Source organism: Drosophila persimilis, unplaced genomic scaffold (assembly GCF_003286085.1).
Source record: "Drosophila persimilis strain 14011-0111.01,24,50 unplaced genomic scaffold, DperRS2 tig00001145-arrow-arrow-pilon, whole genome shotgun sequence".
NCBI classification, from domain to species: domain Eukaryota; kingdom Metazoa; phylum Arthropoda; class Insecta; order Diptera; family Drosophilidae; genus Drosophila; species Drosophila persimilis.
Window position 1 is genome coordinate 32,304 of NW_020825426.1, and position 13,125 is coordinate 45,428.

General features: G+C 45.3%; 1 protein-coding gene across 1 annotated transcript; it reads left to right on the forward strand.

Moving 5' to 3' along the window:
* Positions 1–1,097: 1,097 nt before the first annotated feature.
* Positions 1,098–4,436, forward strand: LOC6601785. The gene is made up of 4 exons (XM_026994030.1): positions 1,098–1,118; positions 2,832–3,385; positions 3,493–3,630; positions 3,879–4,436. The coding sequence occupies exons 1-4, from the start codon at positions 1,106–1,108 to the stop codon at positions 4,434–4,436; spliced, it is 1,263 nt and encodes a 420-aa protein (XP_026849831.1). The 5' UTR covers positions 1,098–1,105.
* Positions 4,437–13,125: the final 8,689 nt, after the last annotated feature.

Sequence of the window (13,125 nt, forward strand, 5' to 3'; positions counted from 1 at the left end):
CCATGGCCCATTGTCCATTGCCCATAGCCTCTGGGCCAAGCCGAAAAAATCCCCCCCTAATGCAATTAATTTCGCATTGAAGCTCAAAGCTAGCCATACCACGCCCACCTTGCCGCTGCCCTCCCCGTTGAGGCTGCAGACGAAGTTTTGGAATGGGGCATCATCAAGTGACGCAAACAAAAGCCTCAATGGTAGACAGCAAAATGAAGGTGTACATAATGAGACACATGTACACGTAGATGTACATGTACTCGTTCGCTAAAGAAAAACTCCCCGTCGTAATATGAATGGAGAAGGGAGAAGCAGGGTACGTGTACGGGAGGGTTCTGGAGGGTATGGGACCTAACGGACCTTAGCCAACGGCAGAGCAGAGCAAAACAGAGCAGAGCAGAGCATAGCACGGTTTCCCTCCACTCCATAAGTAATTGATGAAAAATAAATATCATGGGTAAATATATTGTATAAATAAATGCGATGGGGAGGGCGTGAGTGTGTTTGAGGTTGCTGCTGGGGCATGGGGATGGGTCTGGGTGTGGGGCAATCATCGAATCAAATCCAATAATAATTATAAGCGTGGCGCGCACTTCTGACTCCGATTGCGATTCTTTCGCACGACGGCACTTCGCATTGACGTCGGCGACAACTGCTGACTGCGGACTGCGGACAGCGCACTCGAGGAGATAGCAGAGGCTCCAAATGTCAGAGACATACAGCGGCTGCGACTTCGACAGCGGCAGCGACTGCGACTGCGACTGCGGCGTCTCGGCCTGGGACTGCCTCACACGCAGTCGGACCGATTTTCGTATAAATATAAAATTATGCGACGGTCCGAGGCTATGAATCAGTTTCGCTTAGACACACGCCAATGCTAATTGTCTCGGCCTGTCGCTCCGTACTAGAGAAAGAGCCAAAGAACTCCATAAATCGAATTCGAATCGAACTCAAAACTTATTTGATCCAAGGGATCATCGGTGCAGTGCGTGCATAGCCGACGTGCAGTATTAACCACAGTATTCGCCAGAACCAATATACAGTATTTTAGCATACATATATGCATCGTAGCCAAATGGAGTGTGCCAAAATAGAAAGTGATCTGGCCACCAACATGTGCCATCAAAGTAAGTACGCAGCAGTAGAAGTGCGAGTCCAACGGTTTTCGGGATATTCCTATCTTTGTGCCCGTAATTAGATCACTGTCTTTCCGATAGATACCTTCCATCGCATTTCGCAATTGTTTAAAAAAAGATGATTGCTCGTGAAAAGTTTCCCCATGATTAATACAGCGAGCGCCTCCCTCCTCATCCGGCAGCTCTCTCTCTCTCTCTGCCTCTATCTCTACCTCTCTCTCTGCCTCTGTTTTTGCTTTGCTGGTGTGAATCCCCGCCTGGTCCGAAGCGCGAGGCGCGAGGGCTCGATTGGACAGTTAACAATAGCAGAGTTTGATTTGCAAACAGTTTCCCAGGCAGATTCAAATCCAAATCCATTTCTTATGCACATCGTTCCGTATGCAACTCTGATTCGAGGAGCTCCTATGATCTATTTAGCCCCTCCTCCCTCACATGACTCGTGAAATATTTTTCGCGTGCTCTCCAGGCTTTAGTGTAATCTCTGATCTACCAGCCATCACATGGTTTCGATTAGGGAGACCGCGCCGTGGGCCAATCGAGATGCCGGAATGGAGATCGGATCCCCTTTTGTTTGATCGCACAGGCCATAAAACGGTTTACTACCGGCTGTATAAGGTGGAACTGTTCGATTAATCATCATCCAGGCATTCAGGGCACTCATCCAACCAGAACTTTCCTTCGCCCTCGATTACAGACCAATTATGGCTTTGGCCCGACTCCGCCCGGCCAGGTGATCCCAAGATTTGAAGCCCAGCCTACAGCGGCATGGGGTGGGCAGCAGCACGTGCCTTGTCGCTGTCGACGCCGCTGGTAGCGTCAAGCAGCCGCTGGCGTTGACGTTGGCGTTATCAAGTCGCTGACCTACGGCAACAGCCGGCGCGGAGTGCCTAGGGGCCAGAGCGAGGCGACGAGACAGCAAAACAGCGAAAAAGCGGTAGAGGGCGAGAGCGGGCGAGTGTGAAATACGAATTATTTAAAATCGAGCGGCGTGTTCCCCGTCCATCGATGACGATTTGCCGCGGAGGCGGGAAATGGATATGTTGAGCTCCGACTACGTCATCGTTGGACTGCGGCTGTTGCTCGCGAGTCTGGGCCACGTCTGGCATCGCATAAAAAACCCAAAATACTATGAGTAATCCGAATCTCTTGTGAAATTCTGCCGAATCGGGAGAGCAGTGGGAGTGAGAGAGAGGCAAGTTAAGAGCGCATGACAACGCTCAACAAACTGTTTCGAAAAATTACTCAATCTTAGCAAGTATTGCTCGCTTTCTGGCCTAAACCAACGCGCTGTGACTCTCTCTCTCTCTCTCTCTCTCTCTCTCTTCGGCCTGCAGATCGCACTGAGGTAGAAGCTGTAATTGCACTCACTCTCTCAGTGAGTGTGAGTGGGATCGAGTAGTGAGTGCCTGGCTGAGTGCGTGAGTCTGCTGCGACTCGATGTCTGATGAGCTGTGAGTGGTTGGCGGCGGCTTCAAATCTTCCAGTGCCGTTGCATCGTCCGTCATTTAGTCATCAACCGCCGAGTTGAAGAGAGTTCGCACCGATCTCGCGCTCGCCCGTGATTTTGTAGTTTTTTGTGATATTCGTTAGTGTTAATCGTGCAGACCATGTTGCCCCTGCTAGCCTTTGCCTTAAACGGTACGAACCTGATTCCATCCGCCATTCCACAACCCGCTCTAATCAATCTCCTCTTTGGCCTTGCAGCGAAAATTTTCCCACAGAGTCACAGCGGCAGCAGGTCACATAACTGGAGCTGGAACTGCAGCAGCAGTAGGCGCCTTCTGCTCTTGATAATGACCCTGGCTGCCCTAATGCCGCTGCCACAGGCCCGCCACCTGCACGACCAGGTGGCTCTGGATTACGCCTATGACGAAGATGCCTCCGGCTTAGCCCGATCAGCGGCCGCCTCCATCACTTCCTCCTCCTCCTCGTCATCTTCAGCGGCAGAGAGTCTGCCGGCGTGGAATGTCAACCCCTTCCACGGACTGGAGGCCAGCTTCGGTGAAGGCAGCTACGATAATGATGTGAGCCTGAGCGAGAGCAGCTACGAGGAGATCGCCCAAGTGGCCATGAGGGCCGCCCGGCGGGAACTGCGCCGACAACGCACCCGCCACGCGCGCAGCCACAGCCTGCGTCTCTTCTCCAGCACCCCACAGGCGCCCGAATGGGAGAACCCTTGCGGGGGCATCTATCAGCCGGACGAGAGCCTGCCCGCCGAGGCGGACAGCTCCAGCCAGGGACGAGTGATAAAGAGAAAGGTAAGGAAAACTCCTTGGAATAGGTTCACCGTTCACCACCACGACCTCTTCATTATTATGCATTGCAATTTCTTTTACTGATGGCCGCCGGCTCTTTTCCCTTGCAGCACCTGGTCGCCTTGCGGAACATCACCATGAGCGAGTACCAATTCATCCGCAGCAGCGCCAAACTGGAGTACGGCAACTACCAGCACTGGCAGCGCGAGTACAAGTTCCTGCCAAACATGACGCGGCCCACAAATGCGGTAAGTGGATTGAGCCCCGATCGAGTGTCGAGTGACGTGCGATGAACGATGAGCGATGGGCAATCGCGGATCGGTGTTCGGTGATGAGTGTGGACCGGCTCCGCCCTGGGCGGCTAAGACCAGTTTTCCTGCCGCTCATCGCATTGCTCTCAGTGCCTGGACTGCAAGTCTGATTTGCATGCCCTTCTTGCTTTGGCTCGACTAAAACTAACGCTCGCCCATTCCCTCCCTTCCAATTTGACCCACAGGTGAAGCTGAAGACCTGGTACCGCAACATGCAGACCTTCGTGGGCAGCTTTTCGTACCTGGGGCGGGCACAGTACAAGTACCGCAAGGAGCATCAGCAGAACCTCAACGCCGTCACACACGAGCTGCATGATCTGCTGGTCAGCGCGCGCAGCATGCTCTGCGAGATCGAAACGACCATCAACGCCTCCTACCCGAACAGCAACGGGGCGAAATTGAGCCGCGTCAGCCGGGCGGCGATGCTGGAGCGATTGCGATTCCATACGCCCCCCGACGGGAGCCAGGAGGCGGACGAGAGAGACCTCAAGGTCAGCAAGGAGCTCTACATCCAGTACCTGGACAACGTATGGAAGACACTTCGCCGGGCCCTGCGAAAGCAGCACCGCAACAGCCAGGAGCGGCGCCAACAAGTGGGAGCTGGAGCGGCGTCGGGTGTCGGAGCCGGACCTGGAGCAGGTTCTCTGCGGCATTCCAGTTCTGAAAGCATCGAGCTTGGTTCCTCCAATGCGGCCATGGTCAACGGATCTGACTGCGCCGGCAGTGGGTCGGTGGAATGCTGAGCCTGAACCCTAGTCACGCTTAATCCTGCTTCAGCCCCAACCCCAGCCCAAGTCCCAGTCCCGCCCTGTGCGCCTCCTCCAGTATTAGAGCCAAGCGAATGCTGTGCACAGTCTGTAGTTCGTAGTACCTCCTTTTGTTGTTCCAGCTGCAGCATTCCAAGCCGCTTCCAAGCCAAAAACACACAAAGAGAGTCACACAAACCGAAAGAGAAAGATAGTGAGAAAGAGATAGAGATAGAGATATAAGTCGCTACGTATAGAAAAAGAATGACACAGGGAGAGAGAAGAATTTTGTCGAATGCCATTTTATAATTTTACTAAGCATTTATTATAACTTATTTATTGAGCAAAATCCATGCCACGAGCTTTCCAAACTCGTATTCCTAGTATTATCATCTCCATTCCGCCTTTGCCTTCCCATCGAAAATCATTCGTCACTATTTATTTCCCATTGGAAGTACTCCTTAGTATTCTTGTATTCGTATTTTTTTGTTCTATTTTTAATAATTTATTTATTTATTTATTTATTTATTATATTTATATTTATTAATGAGCCGCGACTGCCCCTCGCCACTCCCCGTAACAAAGAAAACCAACAACAAACAAAAAAATGCTTAAATCTACTGTGATTTATTTTAAGTAATTTTTTTGAATAGTTCTTAGTGAATGATGAGTAAATCTTGTAAATGAAAATAAGAATCCAGCGACAGAGGTGATGTGCCGTTGTCCCTGGCTGGTTATTGAATCGCCATGAAATCTCTGTGAAATAAAAACTGAGCAAAGACATACAGGACTACCTTTTATTAATTTTTGGTTTCTGCTGGGTTTAGCTCCACAATTCGGCCATTTCGTCGGGTACCAACTGACCCAGCTTATCACCGATACCACTGATAATTTCCGGCAGTTATTGCAGTCGTCCAGGTTTTCGCAGTCGGCATACCGCTTGTAACAGTTAATAGCGTCGTTCGCAGCGGACTATCGGCCGTACTTGAGGGGGTTCTAATACAGGAAGTAGGTCGAATTGGTTTCCGTTTCCACTCCACCGAGGTAGCAGAACATCCGCTAGTCGTATTCTTTATCCGTATCGCACATCTTATCAGCGCCCAGTGGTGCTCTCCGCTTGGTGAACTATTCGATGAATGCAGCGACCGACCTGCGACTAGTGCGAAAACTAAAATACATAGTTTTATAGCAACTTAGTTTACAAAGTTTTTAATTTTTGTTGTTGAACAGTAGCTGTAGAATTGCCCGATATAAGGGCGAGCACAATTACGGTAACATCGAATCGCTTTCAGGACGCTTCGTTCTAGGAAAAGACAAAAATATTTGATTTTATGTTATTGATCAGCATCAGCAGCAAAGTCAGTCCATTCGTCTGTCTCTTCAGATTTTAAGATATCTGGCTATTCTATACAGTCCATTATTTGTCAGGATGTTCACGAATCGGAAACATCTTTTCTAGTGTCTTAGTTTTTTAATATATACCCCATATACAATTTTTCTTTTTGTATGTGTCTACCATTTATTTAAAGTGAAATACGATTCGGTTCCGCTGTTACTGCCCAAAATTACTCATACGACTCGCCTAACTCTTGCTGATAGGGGCGTGACTCTATAATTATACACATGCTGAAATGTATGGAAAATGTCTAGTTCCTGACGCGACGTGTAGGGGCGCCATATAAGCGGTTGCAAAATCAGCTAAAAGCTTATGTAGCAAAAATGTAAGATGTATAATTCTGCCTTAAATTTGTCGAATGTTTTCGAATACAGCTTTTCGAATGTTGCACCGAATTTAGCAACTGCTGCGTAGCGCCACTGTGTAATTCTTTCGAACTAATGTTTCAGCTTGTTTCAACTTGTTTCAACTTGTTTCAAACTGTCAGGAACGCATCTGCCCCATTTTCGCAGCTCTAATCGCCTTTGTTTTACACATATTCGCAAATATATCTGTCACTATATATGTATATCTCTCGTATCTTATATAAATATCTCATTTATATCTCTCCCTTTACGTGGGTCTGAAATTACATTTGTTTCTAAGGCGCCTTGCCTTTTATTGTGCGATTTCTTTTGCTCACACTTTTGTTTTGCATTTAGTATTTTACTTTCTCCGTCCCTTAGTTTCCCACACTGTACACCGTATACCGTGCAGCGTAGAGCTCCGATAACTGGCTACTTTCACTTGATAAGAATTTTAGAAGCAGTGGGGACACTTTCTTGTTTTTATTCCGCTGCTTTCTTTTTCCTTTCTTTTCGGCTCGAACGCAGTTTTTTTAACAAGTATGTACATATATAGTTTCTGCGCCCGATTTTTAGTCTCCAATGGAGACTCGCCAAATATTTGCTGCCTTTTGATGTCAACAACAGCAACAACTTGGCGCAACGCTTTAACATATCGAATTTTTTGCTAGAGCTACAGAGATCCATCATTAGCAAAATCGATTCAATAGTATCGAAAGAAAATTATTATTAAATAATATATGTATACTAGGTGAACCGGCAAACGTTGTTTTGCTATTCGAAGAAATAAATTTGATGTAAATGCTCGATTAAATTGTTAGCGTTGTTGGTCAATTCCTCCACGTCTGTCGACTATGTATCTGCGCGTTACTCTCCGTTCTACTTAGTTGCCCTTGTGGATTTCGTTCATCTCGGGTCTCTTGCGATTGCGATTCCCGTAACTGCGCCATGCTCACACGCTCATCTGCATTGTTTTCTTGGATTTGGTCACCTGAAAATCATGTTCTTATATCTCGCATGGTTCTAGACTTGATCGTTTGACGACTCAAATTTGCTCTCTGGGTGTTCTTCTTCAACTCATTACAAGAATTTATTGTAAAAAAAAAGTTTTTTTTTAGATGTGCTAGGGATGACTTCCAAGATGAAACGAATACCGGACATCCGACCCCACAAAGGACGAAAATTTGTTGCATCCACAATATTGAGGATACAAGAAAACTAAAAACGCAGAATCATAGATAATGACCATATCTATGCGGTTGCTGAATCTGGATCAGATCATATCATTTTTATAGCCAAAAGCAACAAATCTATTTGCAGTGGCTACGCAGCGCCCGACGTCACGCTCAGACTGATTTTCTGTCTTTCTCGCACTCTTTGTCGTGTCGTTTAATATTAGCGGCGTCTGCCGGAGGAGAGCCATACTGACTTAGTATCGGGTATAACTGTGGAGTTGTGGTGTCCGCAGCAACTCACAACGTTCCCCCTCGTTTATTGTATAATTATTATTATAATTATTATTCTTGATTTTTATTGTATAATTATTATTATAATTATTATTCTAGATTTTTATTGAATAATTATTTTTTTTGATTTGTATTGTTTTTGCTTGAAATAAGACTAAAAAAATTTAAAAAAAAAAGGGGGGAACGAAATTTTGAAATATACGTTTAATAGTGAGATCTAACAGGAGTGTGGATACAAAATTTGGTTACTCTAGCCTTAACAGTCTCTGAGATTTGTGGATGCCCCAGATATTCGTCCTTTACGGGGGCGGAAGGGGTTGTGTTTTGAAACTAACTTCTCAAGATCCGATACCACAGGAGTGTGGATACCAAATTTGGTTGCTCTAGCTCTTATAGTTTCTGAGATCCTTGAACTCACATTTTGCAATAGACAAAGACGACCATGAAACCTGTGTGTTAAAGAGAGACACAGCGAGAGAGAATGAAGTTGTTTTCTTGATTGTGGCTATAATAATTATACGATCTGGTTCAGATTTCGAGCTCTGAAAGATTAAGTCATCCTCTACGATTTTGCGTTTTCTTTTCTCTTGTATCTTTGAAATTGTGGATGCCACAGATTTTCGATCTTTGTGGGAGCGGAAGTGGATATATATGTGACATATCACAGAAGTTCGGATATAAAATGCCGTTGCTCTAGCTCTTATGGTCTTTAAGAACTAGGCGCTCATAAGAACGGAAAGACGGACAGACAGACATGGCTCAATCGACTCGGCTATTGATGCTGATCAAGAATATATATCCTTAATGGGGTCGGAAACGCTTCCTTCTGGACGTTACACACATCCATTTTAACCACAAATCTAAAATACTAATCACCCCTATACACATTTTGAGTATCGGGTATAAAAATGAATTTCCATATTTTTTGCAATGTGACGAACGCCCGAAAAAAATACTTGACGTCACTGAAAGTTACCGCTGCAGCCGTTCACAGAGGCATAGCAGCGAACTAACAGTGAAAAAAAAGTTCTCCTTTGCCGTTATAGAAAAGAGTCATGTTAAGTTAGCAGAGAGATAACAGCGAATGGAAGCGGAGTGAGAGAAGCCCTGACATTAACTCTGTGATCCACACAGCTCATGTTTATGCTCTTGTTAGGCCACACACTTTTGGTCTGGTTCTTATCAGTGGGGTAGGAAGAGATAAGATTATAAGAAATGAAGGACGATTCATAGGCGGAGCTTTGACGAGTAATATTCAACGCTACTCTATTGGATTATGGTAACAGGCGAGTCCTTCTGTACATACATATATGTATGTATGAATTTCCTCTTACATTTTTCTTAGTATTTTAATTATATTCTTTTCTATTTTCATATATATTGTTCTTTGCTTCCTATTTCATTTAAATTGGGCTTTTGTTTTTGATTAGATATCGACGCTGCTATTGATGCTGAGCAAGAATATATATAATTAAACGGTCTGGAACGCTTCCTTCTGGGTGTTCAACACATCCATTTCAATTACTAATCTAATATGTATACCCCTATTCCCATTGAGTATCGGGTATAAAAAACTCAAAAAAGAAAGAAAAGAAAAAAAAACTGGAGAAATTGGAGGGAGACCCACACACTCAAATAAACACATACTTACATACACAAACATCAAAAATGACACCTACACACGTAGACACAGAAAGAGAACGCATTAAATTCAATTAACAAGACATTGTAAATATTGTCACACCTTTCACAAAAGTCAACATTACACTCGAAAGTTGTCGTTGGTATATACTATACCGGTGCAGAGGGTCAAGCGATTTTGGCCATCTGTTTGCAACTGAGAGAAGTAATAATCATATCCCAACAAAATATTTCAATGAATAGTTACATATGTACATATGTATATACATTTATTTTCGATCCGGCTCAACACCCGACTCGTCCAATTTGGCATGTCTGCATGTCTTATCGACCGCTTGACGATCTATATGTTTCAATGCCAAAATCCAGGGTATCAAAGGATACGGCCCCTCTCTATTATTTCAGAATGCTGTGCTGTGCTAGTTGCTGTTGTATATGTTATTAATGTTTGCATGTGGATAGAAAAAGCTAGAGACAGGGAAAAGGGATAAAGGGAGAGGGCAGATTTTGCTGGGTGGGAGAGTGGGGACTCGAGCAGGATATAGCCAGTCAAATAGGCAAGTAATGGATGAATTCAAGCCTGGGGAGCCCTTTCGATTCCACGCAAAGCAGCGCGCGCAAAATAAGTCTGTGAGGCCATCACAGGCTCTTCTTTTCTTGGTTGATCTATCTTTTACTGTCTTCAAGATCCAGACAGACGGAAAAATGCAATAGCACGGATACATTATTATACATTGATATTGCAACAGTCCCAAAAGCAAATTCAGAAACAGGGTTCCCGGTGTTGACAGATTTCCCCCAGTGCACGACCATTTGCTTGCGAAAATTCGACGAAGCTAGCGCCAGAATTTCCTGGCATTCAGATCAGCGATAGATGCGCTGTGTGCCACTCGATTTCGGCGATTGTCCCGGCAAAGTAGGGCCGTTGGGCCATCCCTCAAACCAGTCTGCCAACTCATTCACACCCTATCTACGCTCCAACGGACAGCAGTCTCCATGCATCTCTGTCTGTCTGAAGGTCTCTGTCTCTTAACTTTTCTCGTGGCTGTCTCTCTTTGCTTAAGTATAAGTGGGATATATGCTTGATGAAAATGGATAACAGCCCAGTTAGAGTGGAGCAGGCAGTGACTGTGGGACTGTGGAGCTCTGGGAGTGGCAGTATAAGTGTGAGCCATACAAAGCGCACAGCTGCAGGAGCAGCAACCAAAGACTTAACCCTTACAAGAACTCGAGACGGAGCAGAGACGCATGCAGAGACGCAGGCAGAGACGCGGGCAGAGACGTAGAGTTAAAGCCAAACCCAGAGCCAGAACTATATTCAGGAGCATGGATGCTTGACCTACATAGCGAGGTACCATGCAACGTTTTCCATTTCGGTTGCAGTCTCCATAACCGTCTCCGGGCCATCCCTTTGCTCACTATAATTATAGCGATGGGCAAACGATGGAAGCCGACTTGGGGGATGTTGGGGTGGTTTTGTCGGAGCGTGCAGCACTGTACAGACCAGTGATGGGGAGCTGGAGCAGGGCACCACTGGCGCCATTAACCCTAACGAGGCGGTGTCATACTAATGAATATCGAGTTAATGAATATTTCATAGAAACATAATGCAATGTCCTAGGTTAGCTTGTTCCTTGTCCTGGTATTGGCCTTGGCAGTATACCTGACCCGTATCCATCTCCATATGCTTGTCCTAGCTGAAGGCAGCTAACGGTCATTGAAAGTACGTCTTTATTTTCATTCTATTCCCTAGATTTTTTTTCTTAAAAAAATCCCACCCAAATCCCATCTCATCCTATCCTCCATCCATAAAAATTGCATCGCATCGCAAAACGGTCACGTACTTTAATTTTGCTTACTCCGTGAATGAGTGCAATGGAAATGAATAAAAATGTGCACACAGCTCCCACAAAATGGGAGGTCTAGCCTCAGTCACTTTCTCATCACATTTACCGAGCTGCCTTAGACTTCCCCTTTCTTTCACTCTCATCGAAAAGCCTTTGACCCTGCTACGTGGGAGCGACCAAAGCGACTCGATGAATGCCAATGTCTTCGGTAAATATTTCCAGAGTGACACAAACCAAAAGTAGAGGGAAAAAGGAAATTGAAGTAGTATCGCCCCCAATTTTGAGTGAAAGGAGTACGCAGTATCCATTGACCTGCGTCTCTGAGCAGGCAATGTGCACGAAACCTTTCTAGAGACAGCTTTTTGTTGTTTAGATCAGTGAATAATTGATCGATAAACAACATTTAGTTTATAACTCTGAAAGTAAGGAAGTGGATGGGTGATTGGTCTTTGCACTCAGTCCGAATTTGACAGCACGCTTTTAAAGGAGTCCATTGGCATGCCACCTCCTTTTTACGGCTCATTATTTTAAATTTTAAAAAGAGAGAACACTCTGAATTTTTGTTTTAATTTCCTCCACGGAGTACGAACTAAGATTTTCTCAGATATTCGAGAGTCTAAGATTTACAAGATTTAGGCATCAATTTTCATTGTGTTTTGGCCATTTTGGAGCCACACTGTTGGCCAATTAGCTGCGATACTTGTCCCCCTCACATCTACTATTAGAGCTCTGCCTAATATTCGATAATAAATGAGGCCCCCACCATAGAGCAATAGCCGTAATTTAGAAGTAGCCGTAATTCAATTGGTTTTAAGTTTAAAATTGCTTCCAGTCATTTTATCCAAAGGGGGTAAATGGAATGGAAGGCAATACCACCAATGGGCCTACCCTGGGGAGTGGGTATGGGTGGGACTGGGGGACTAATCCAATCGAGGGGAAATAATAATTTGAGCAATAATAATAATTCAGGTGCATCGAGAGAGCACCTAGGATTATTCCCTTCGTTCAAAAAAATATTCAGAAAGAACTTACGGTTGGTGGCAGATGCATAGTGCCAAGTGGCAAGTGAAACGTTTGAGTGAATTTGCATTGGCGCTTAATAAATTCTTTACGCGATGGGTTGGCCATGGATGGGGCGGATAGTTCTGAAAGGCGCTACTCGAAGTCAGTTCCTGGCCCCATCTTTGTGTATAACATAAGCCCCACAGTCAACCACTTGGCTGTCCATTGTCTGAGGCATATAAGAGTGCGTGCCCTCACTCAGAATACGCAGAATACACAAAAAGAAGAAATAAGGAAGAAGAAGCACAAGGAAGTTTATAAGTTAGTCAAAGTCTTCTCACGCAGGTGAGCCATGAGCCGTGGGACAGAAGGCCCGACATTGCTGCTGACCGCCAGCAGACAGGTTCGTGCCACCTGGCACGCCTGTTCTGTGGCTATATCCAGGGGAAGAGATTTCAAGGGAAGGGCATAAGGATTTTCTCCGCCATAAGTTGGCCGAAACTGATTTATCTGGCAGCGAAGCCAGGGCGAGCTGCAATGCATTTTGATAAGGGAAACAAGGTTATTTAAATGCGATGCGATGCGAATTGGACTGGCCAGCTAAGAACAGTGACTGCCATTTATCCGAAGGTTAAACTGTAAGCAAATCCACAGCTGACCATATAGTTCTAGACATCCCCACAGTCTTGATGGATTCTTCCATTGCCATTGCTGAATTTCGGCTTCAATTCAAAAAATTGCTGTCAACGACAAAAGAAGGCCATACAAATAACGCAAATAAACAATTTCACTTAAATACAAAACAAGAATAGCAGGAGAAGCGGGGGGTAGTAGAACAAACAGAGAAGAAGAGAAGGCAGGGGAAGAAATACTTTGATGCTTGATCAATTCCAAATCAGAGACATGGACAATTAGCTTGTAAGCAAATTAGCCGAAACGCCAAAAGTTGGCTGCAGCAGGAGCTTGAAAGTATGGGGCTGGTACTTACCC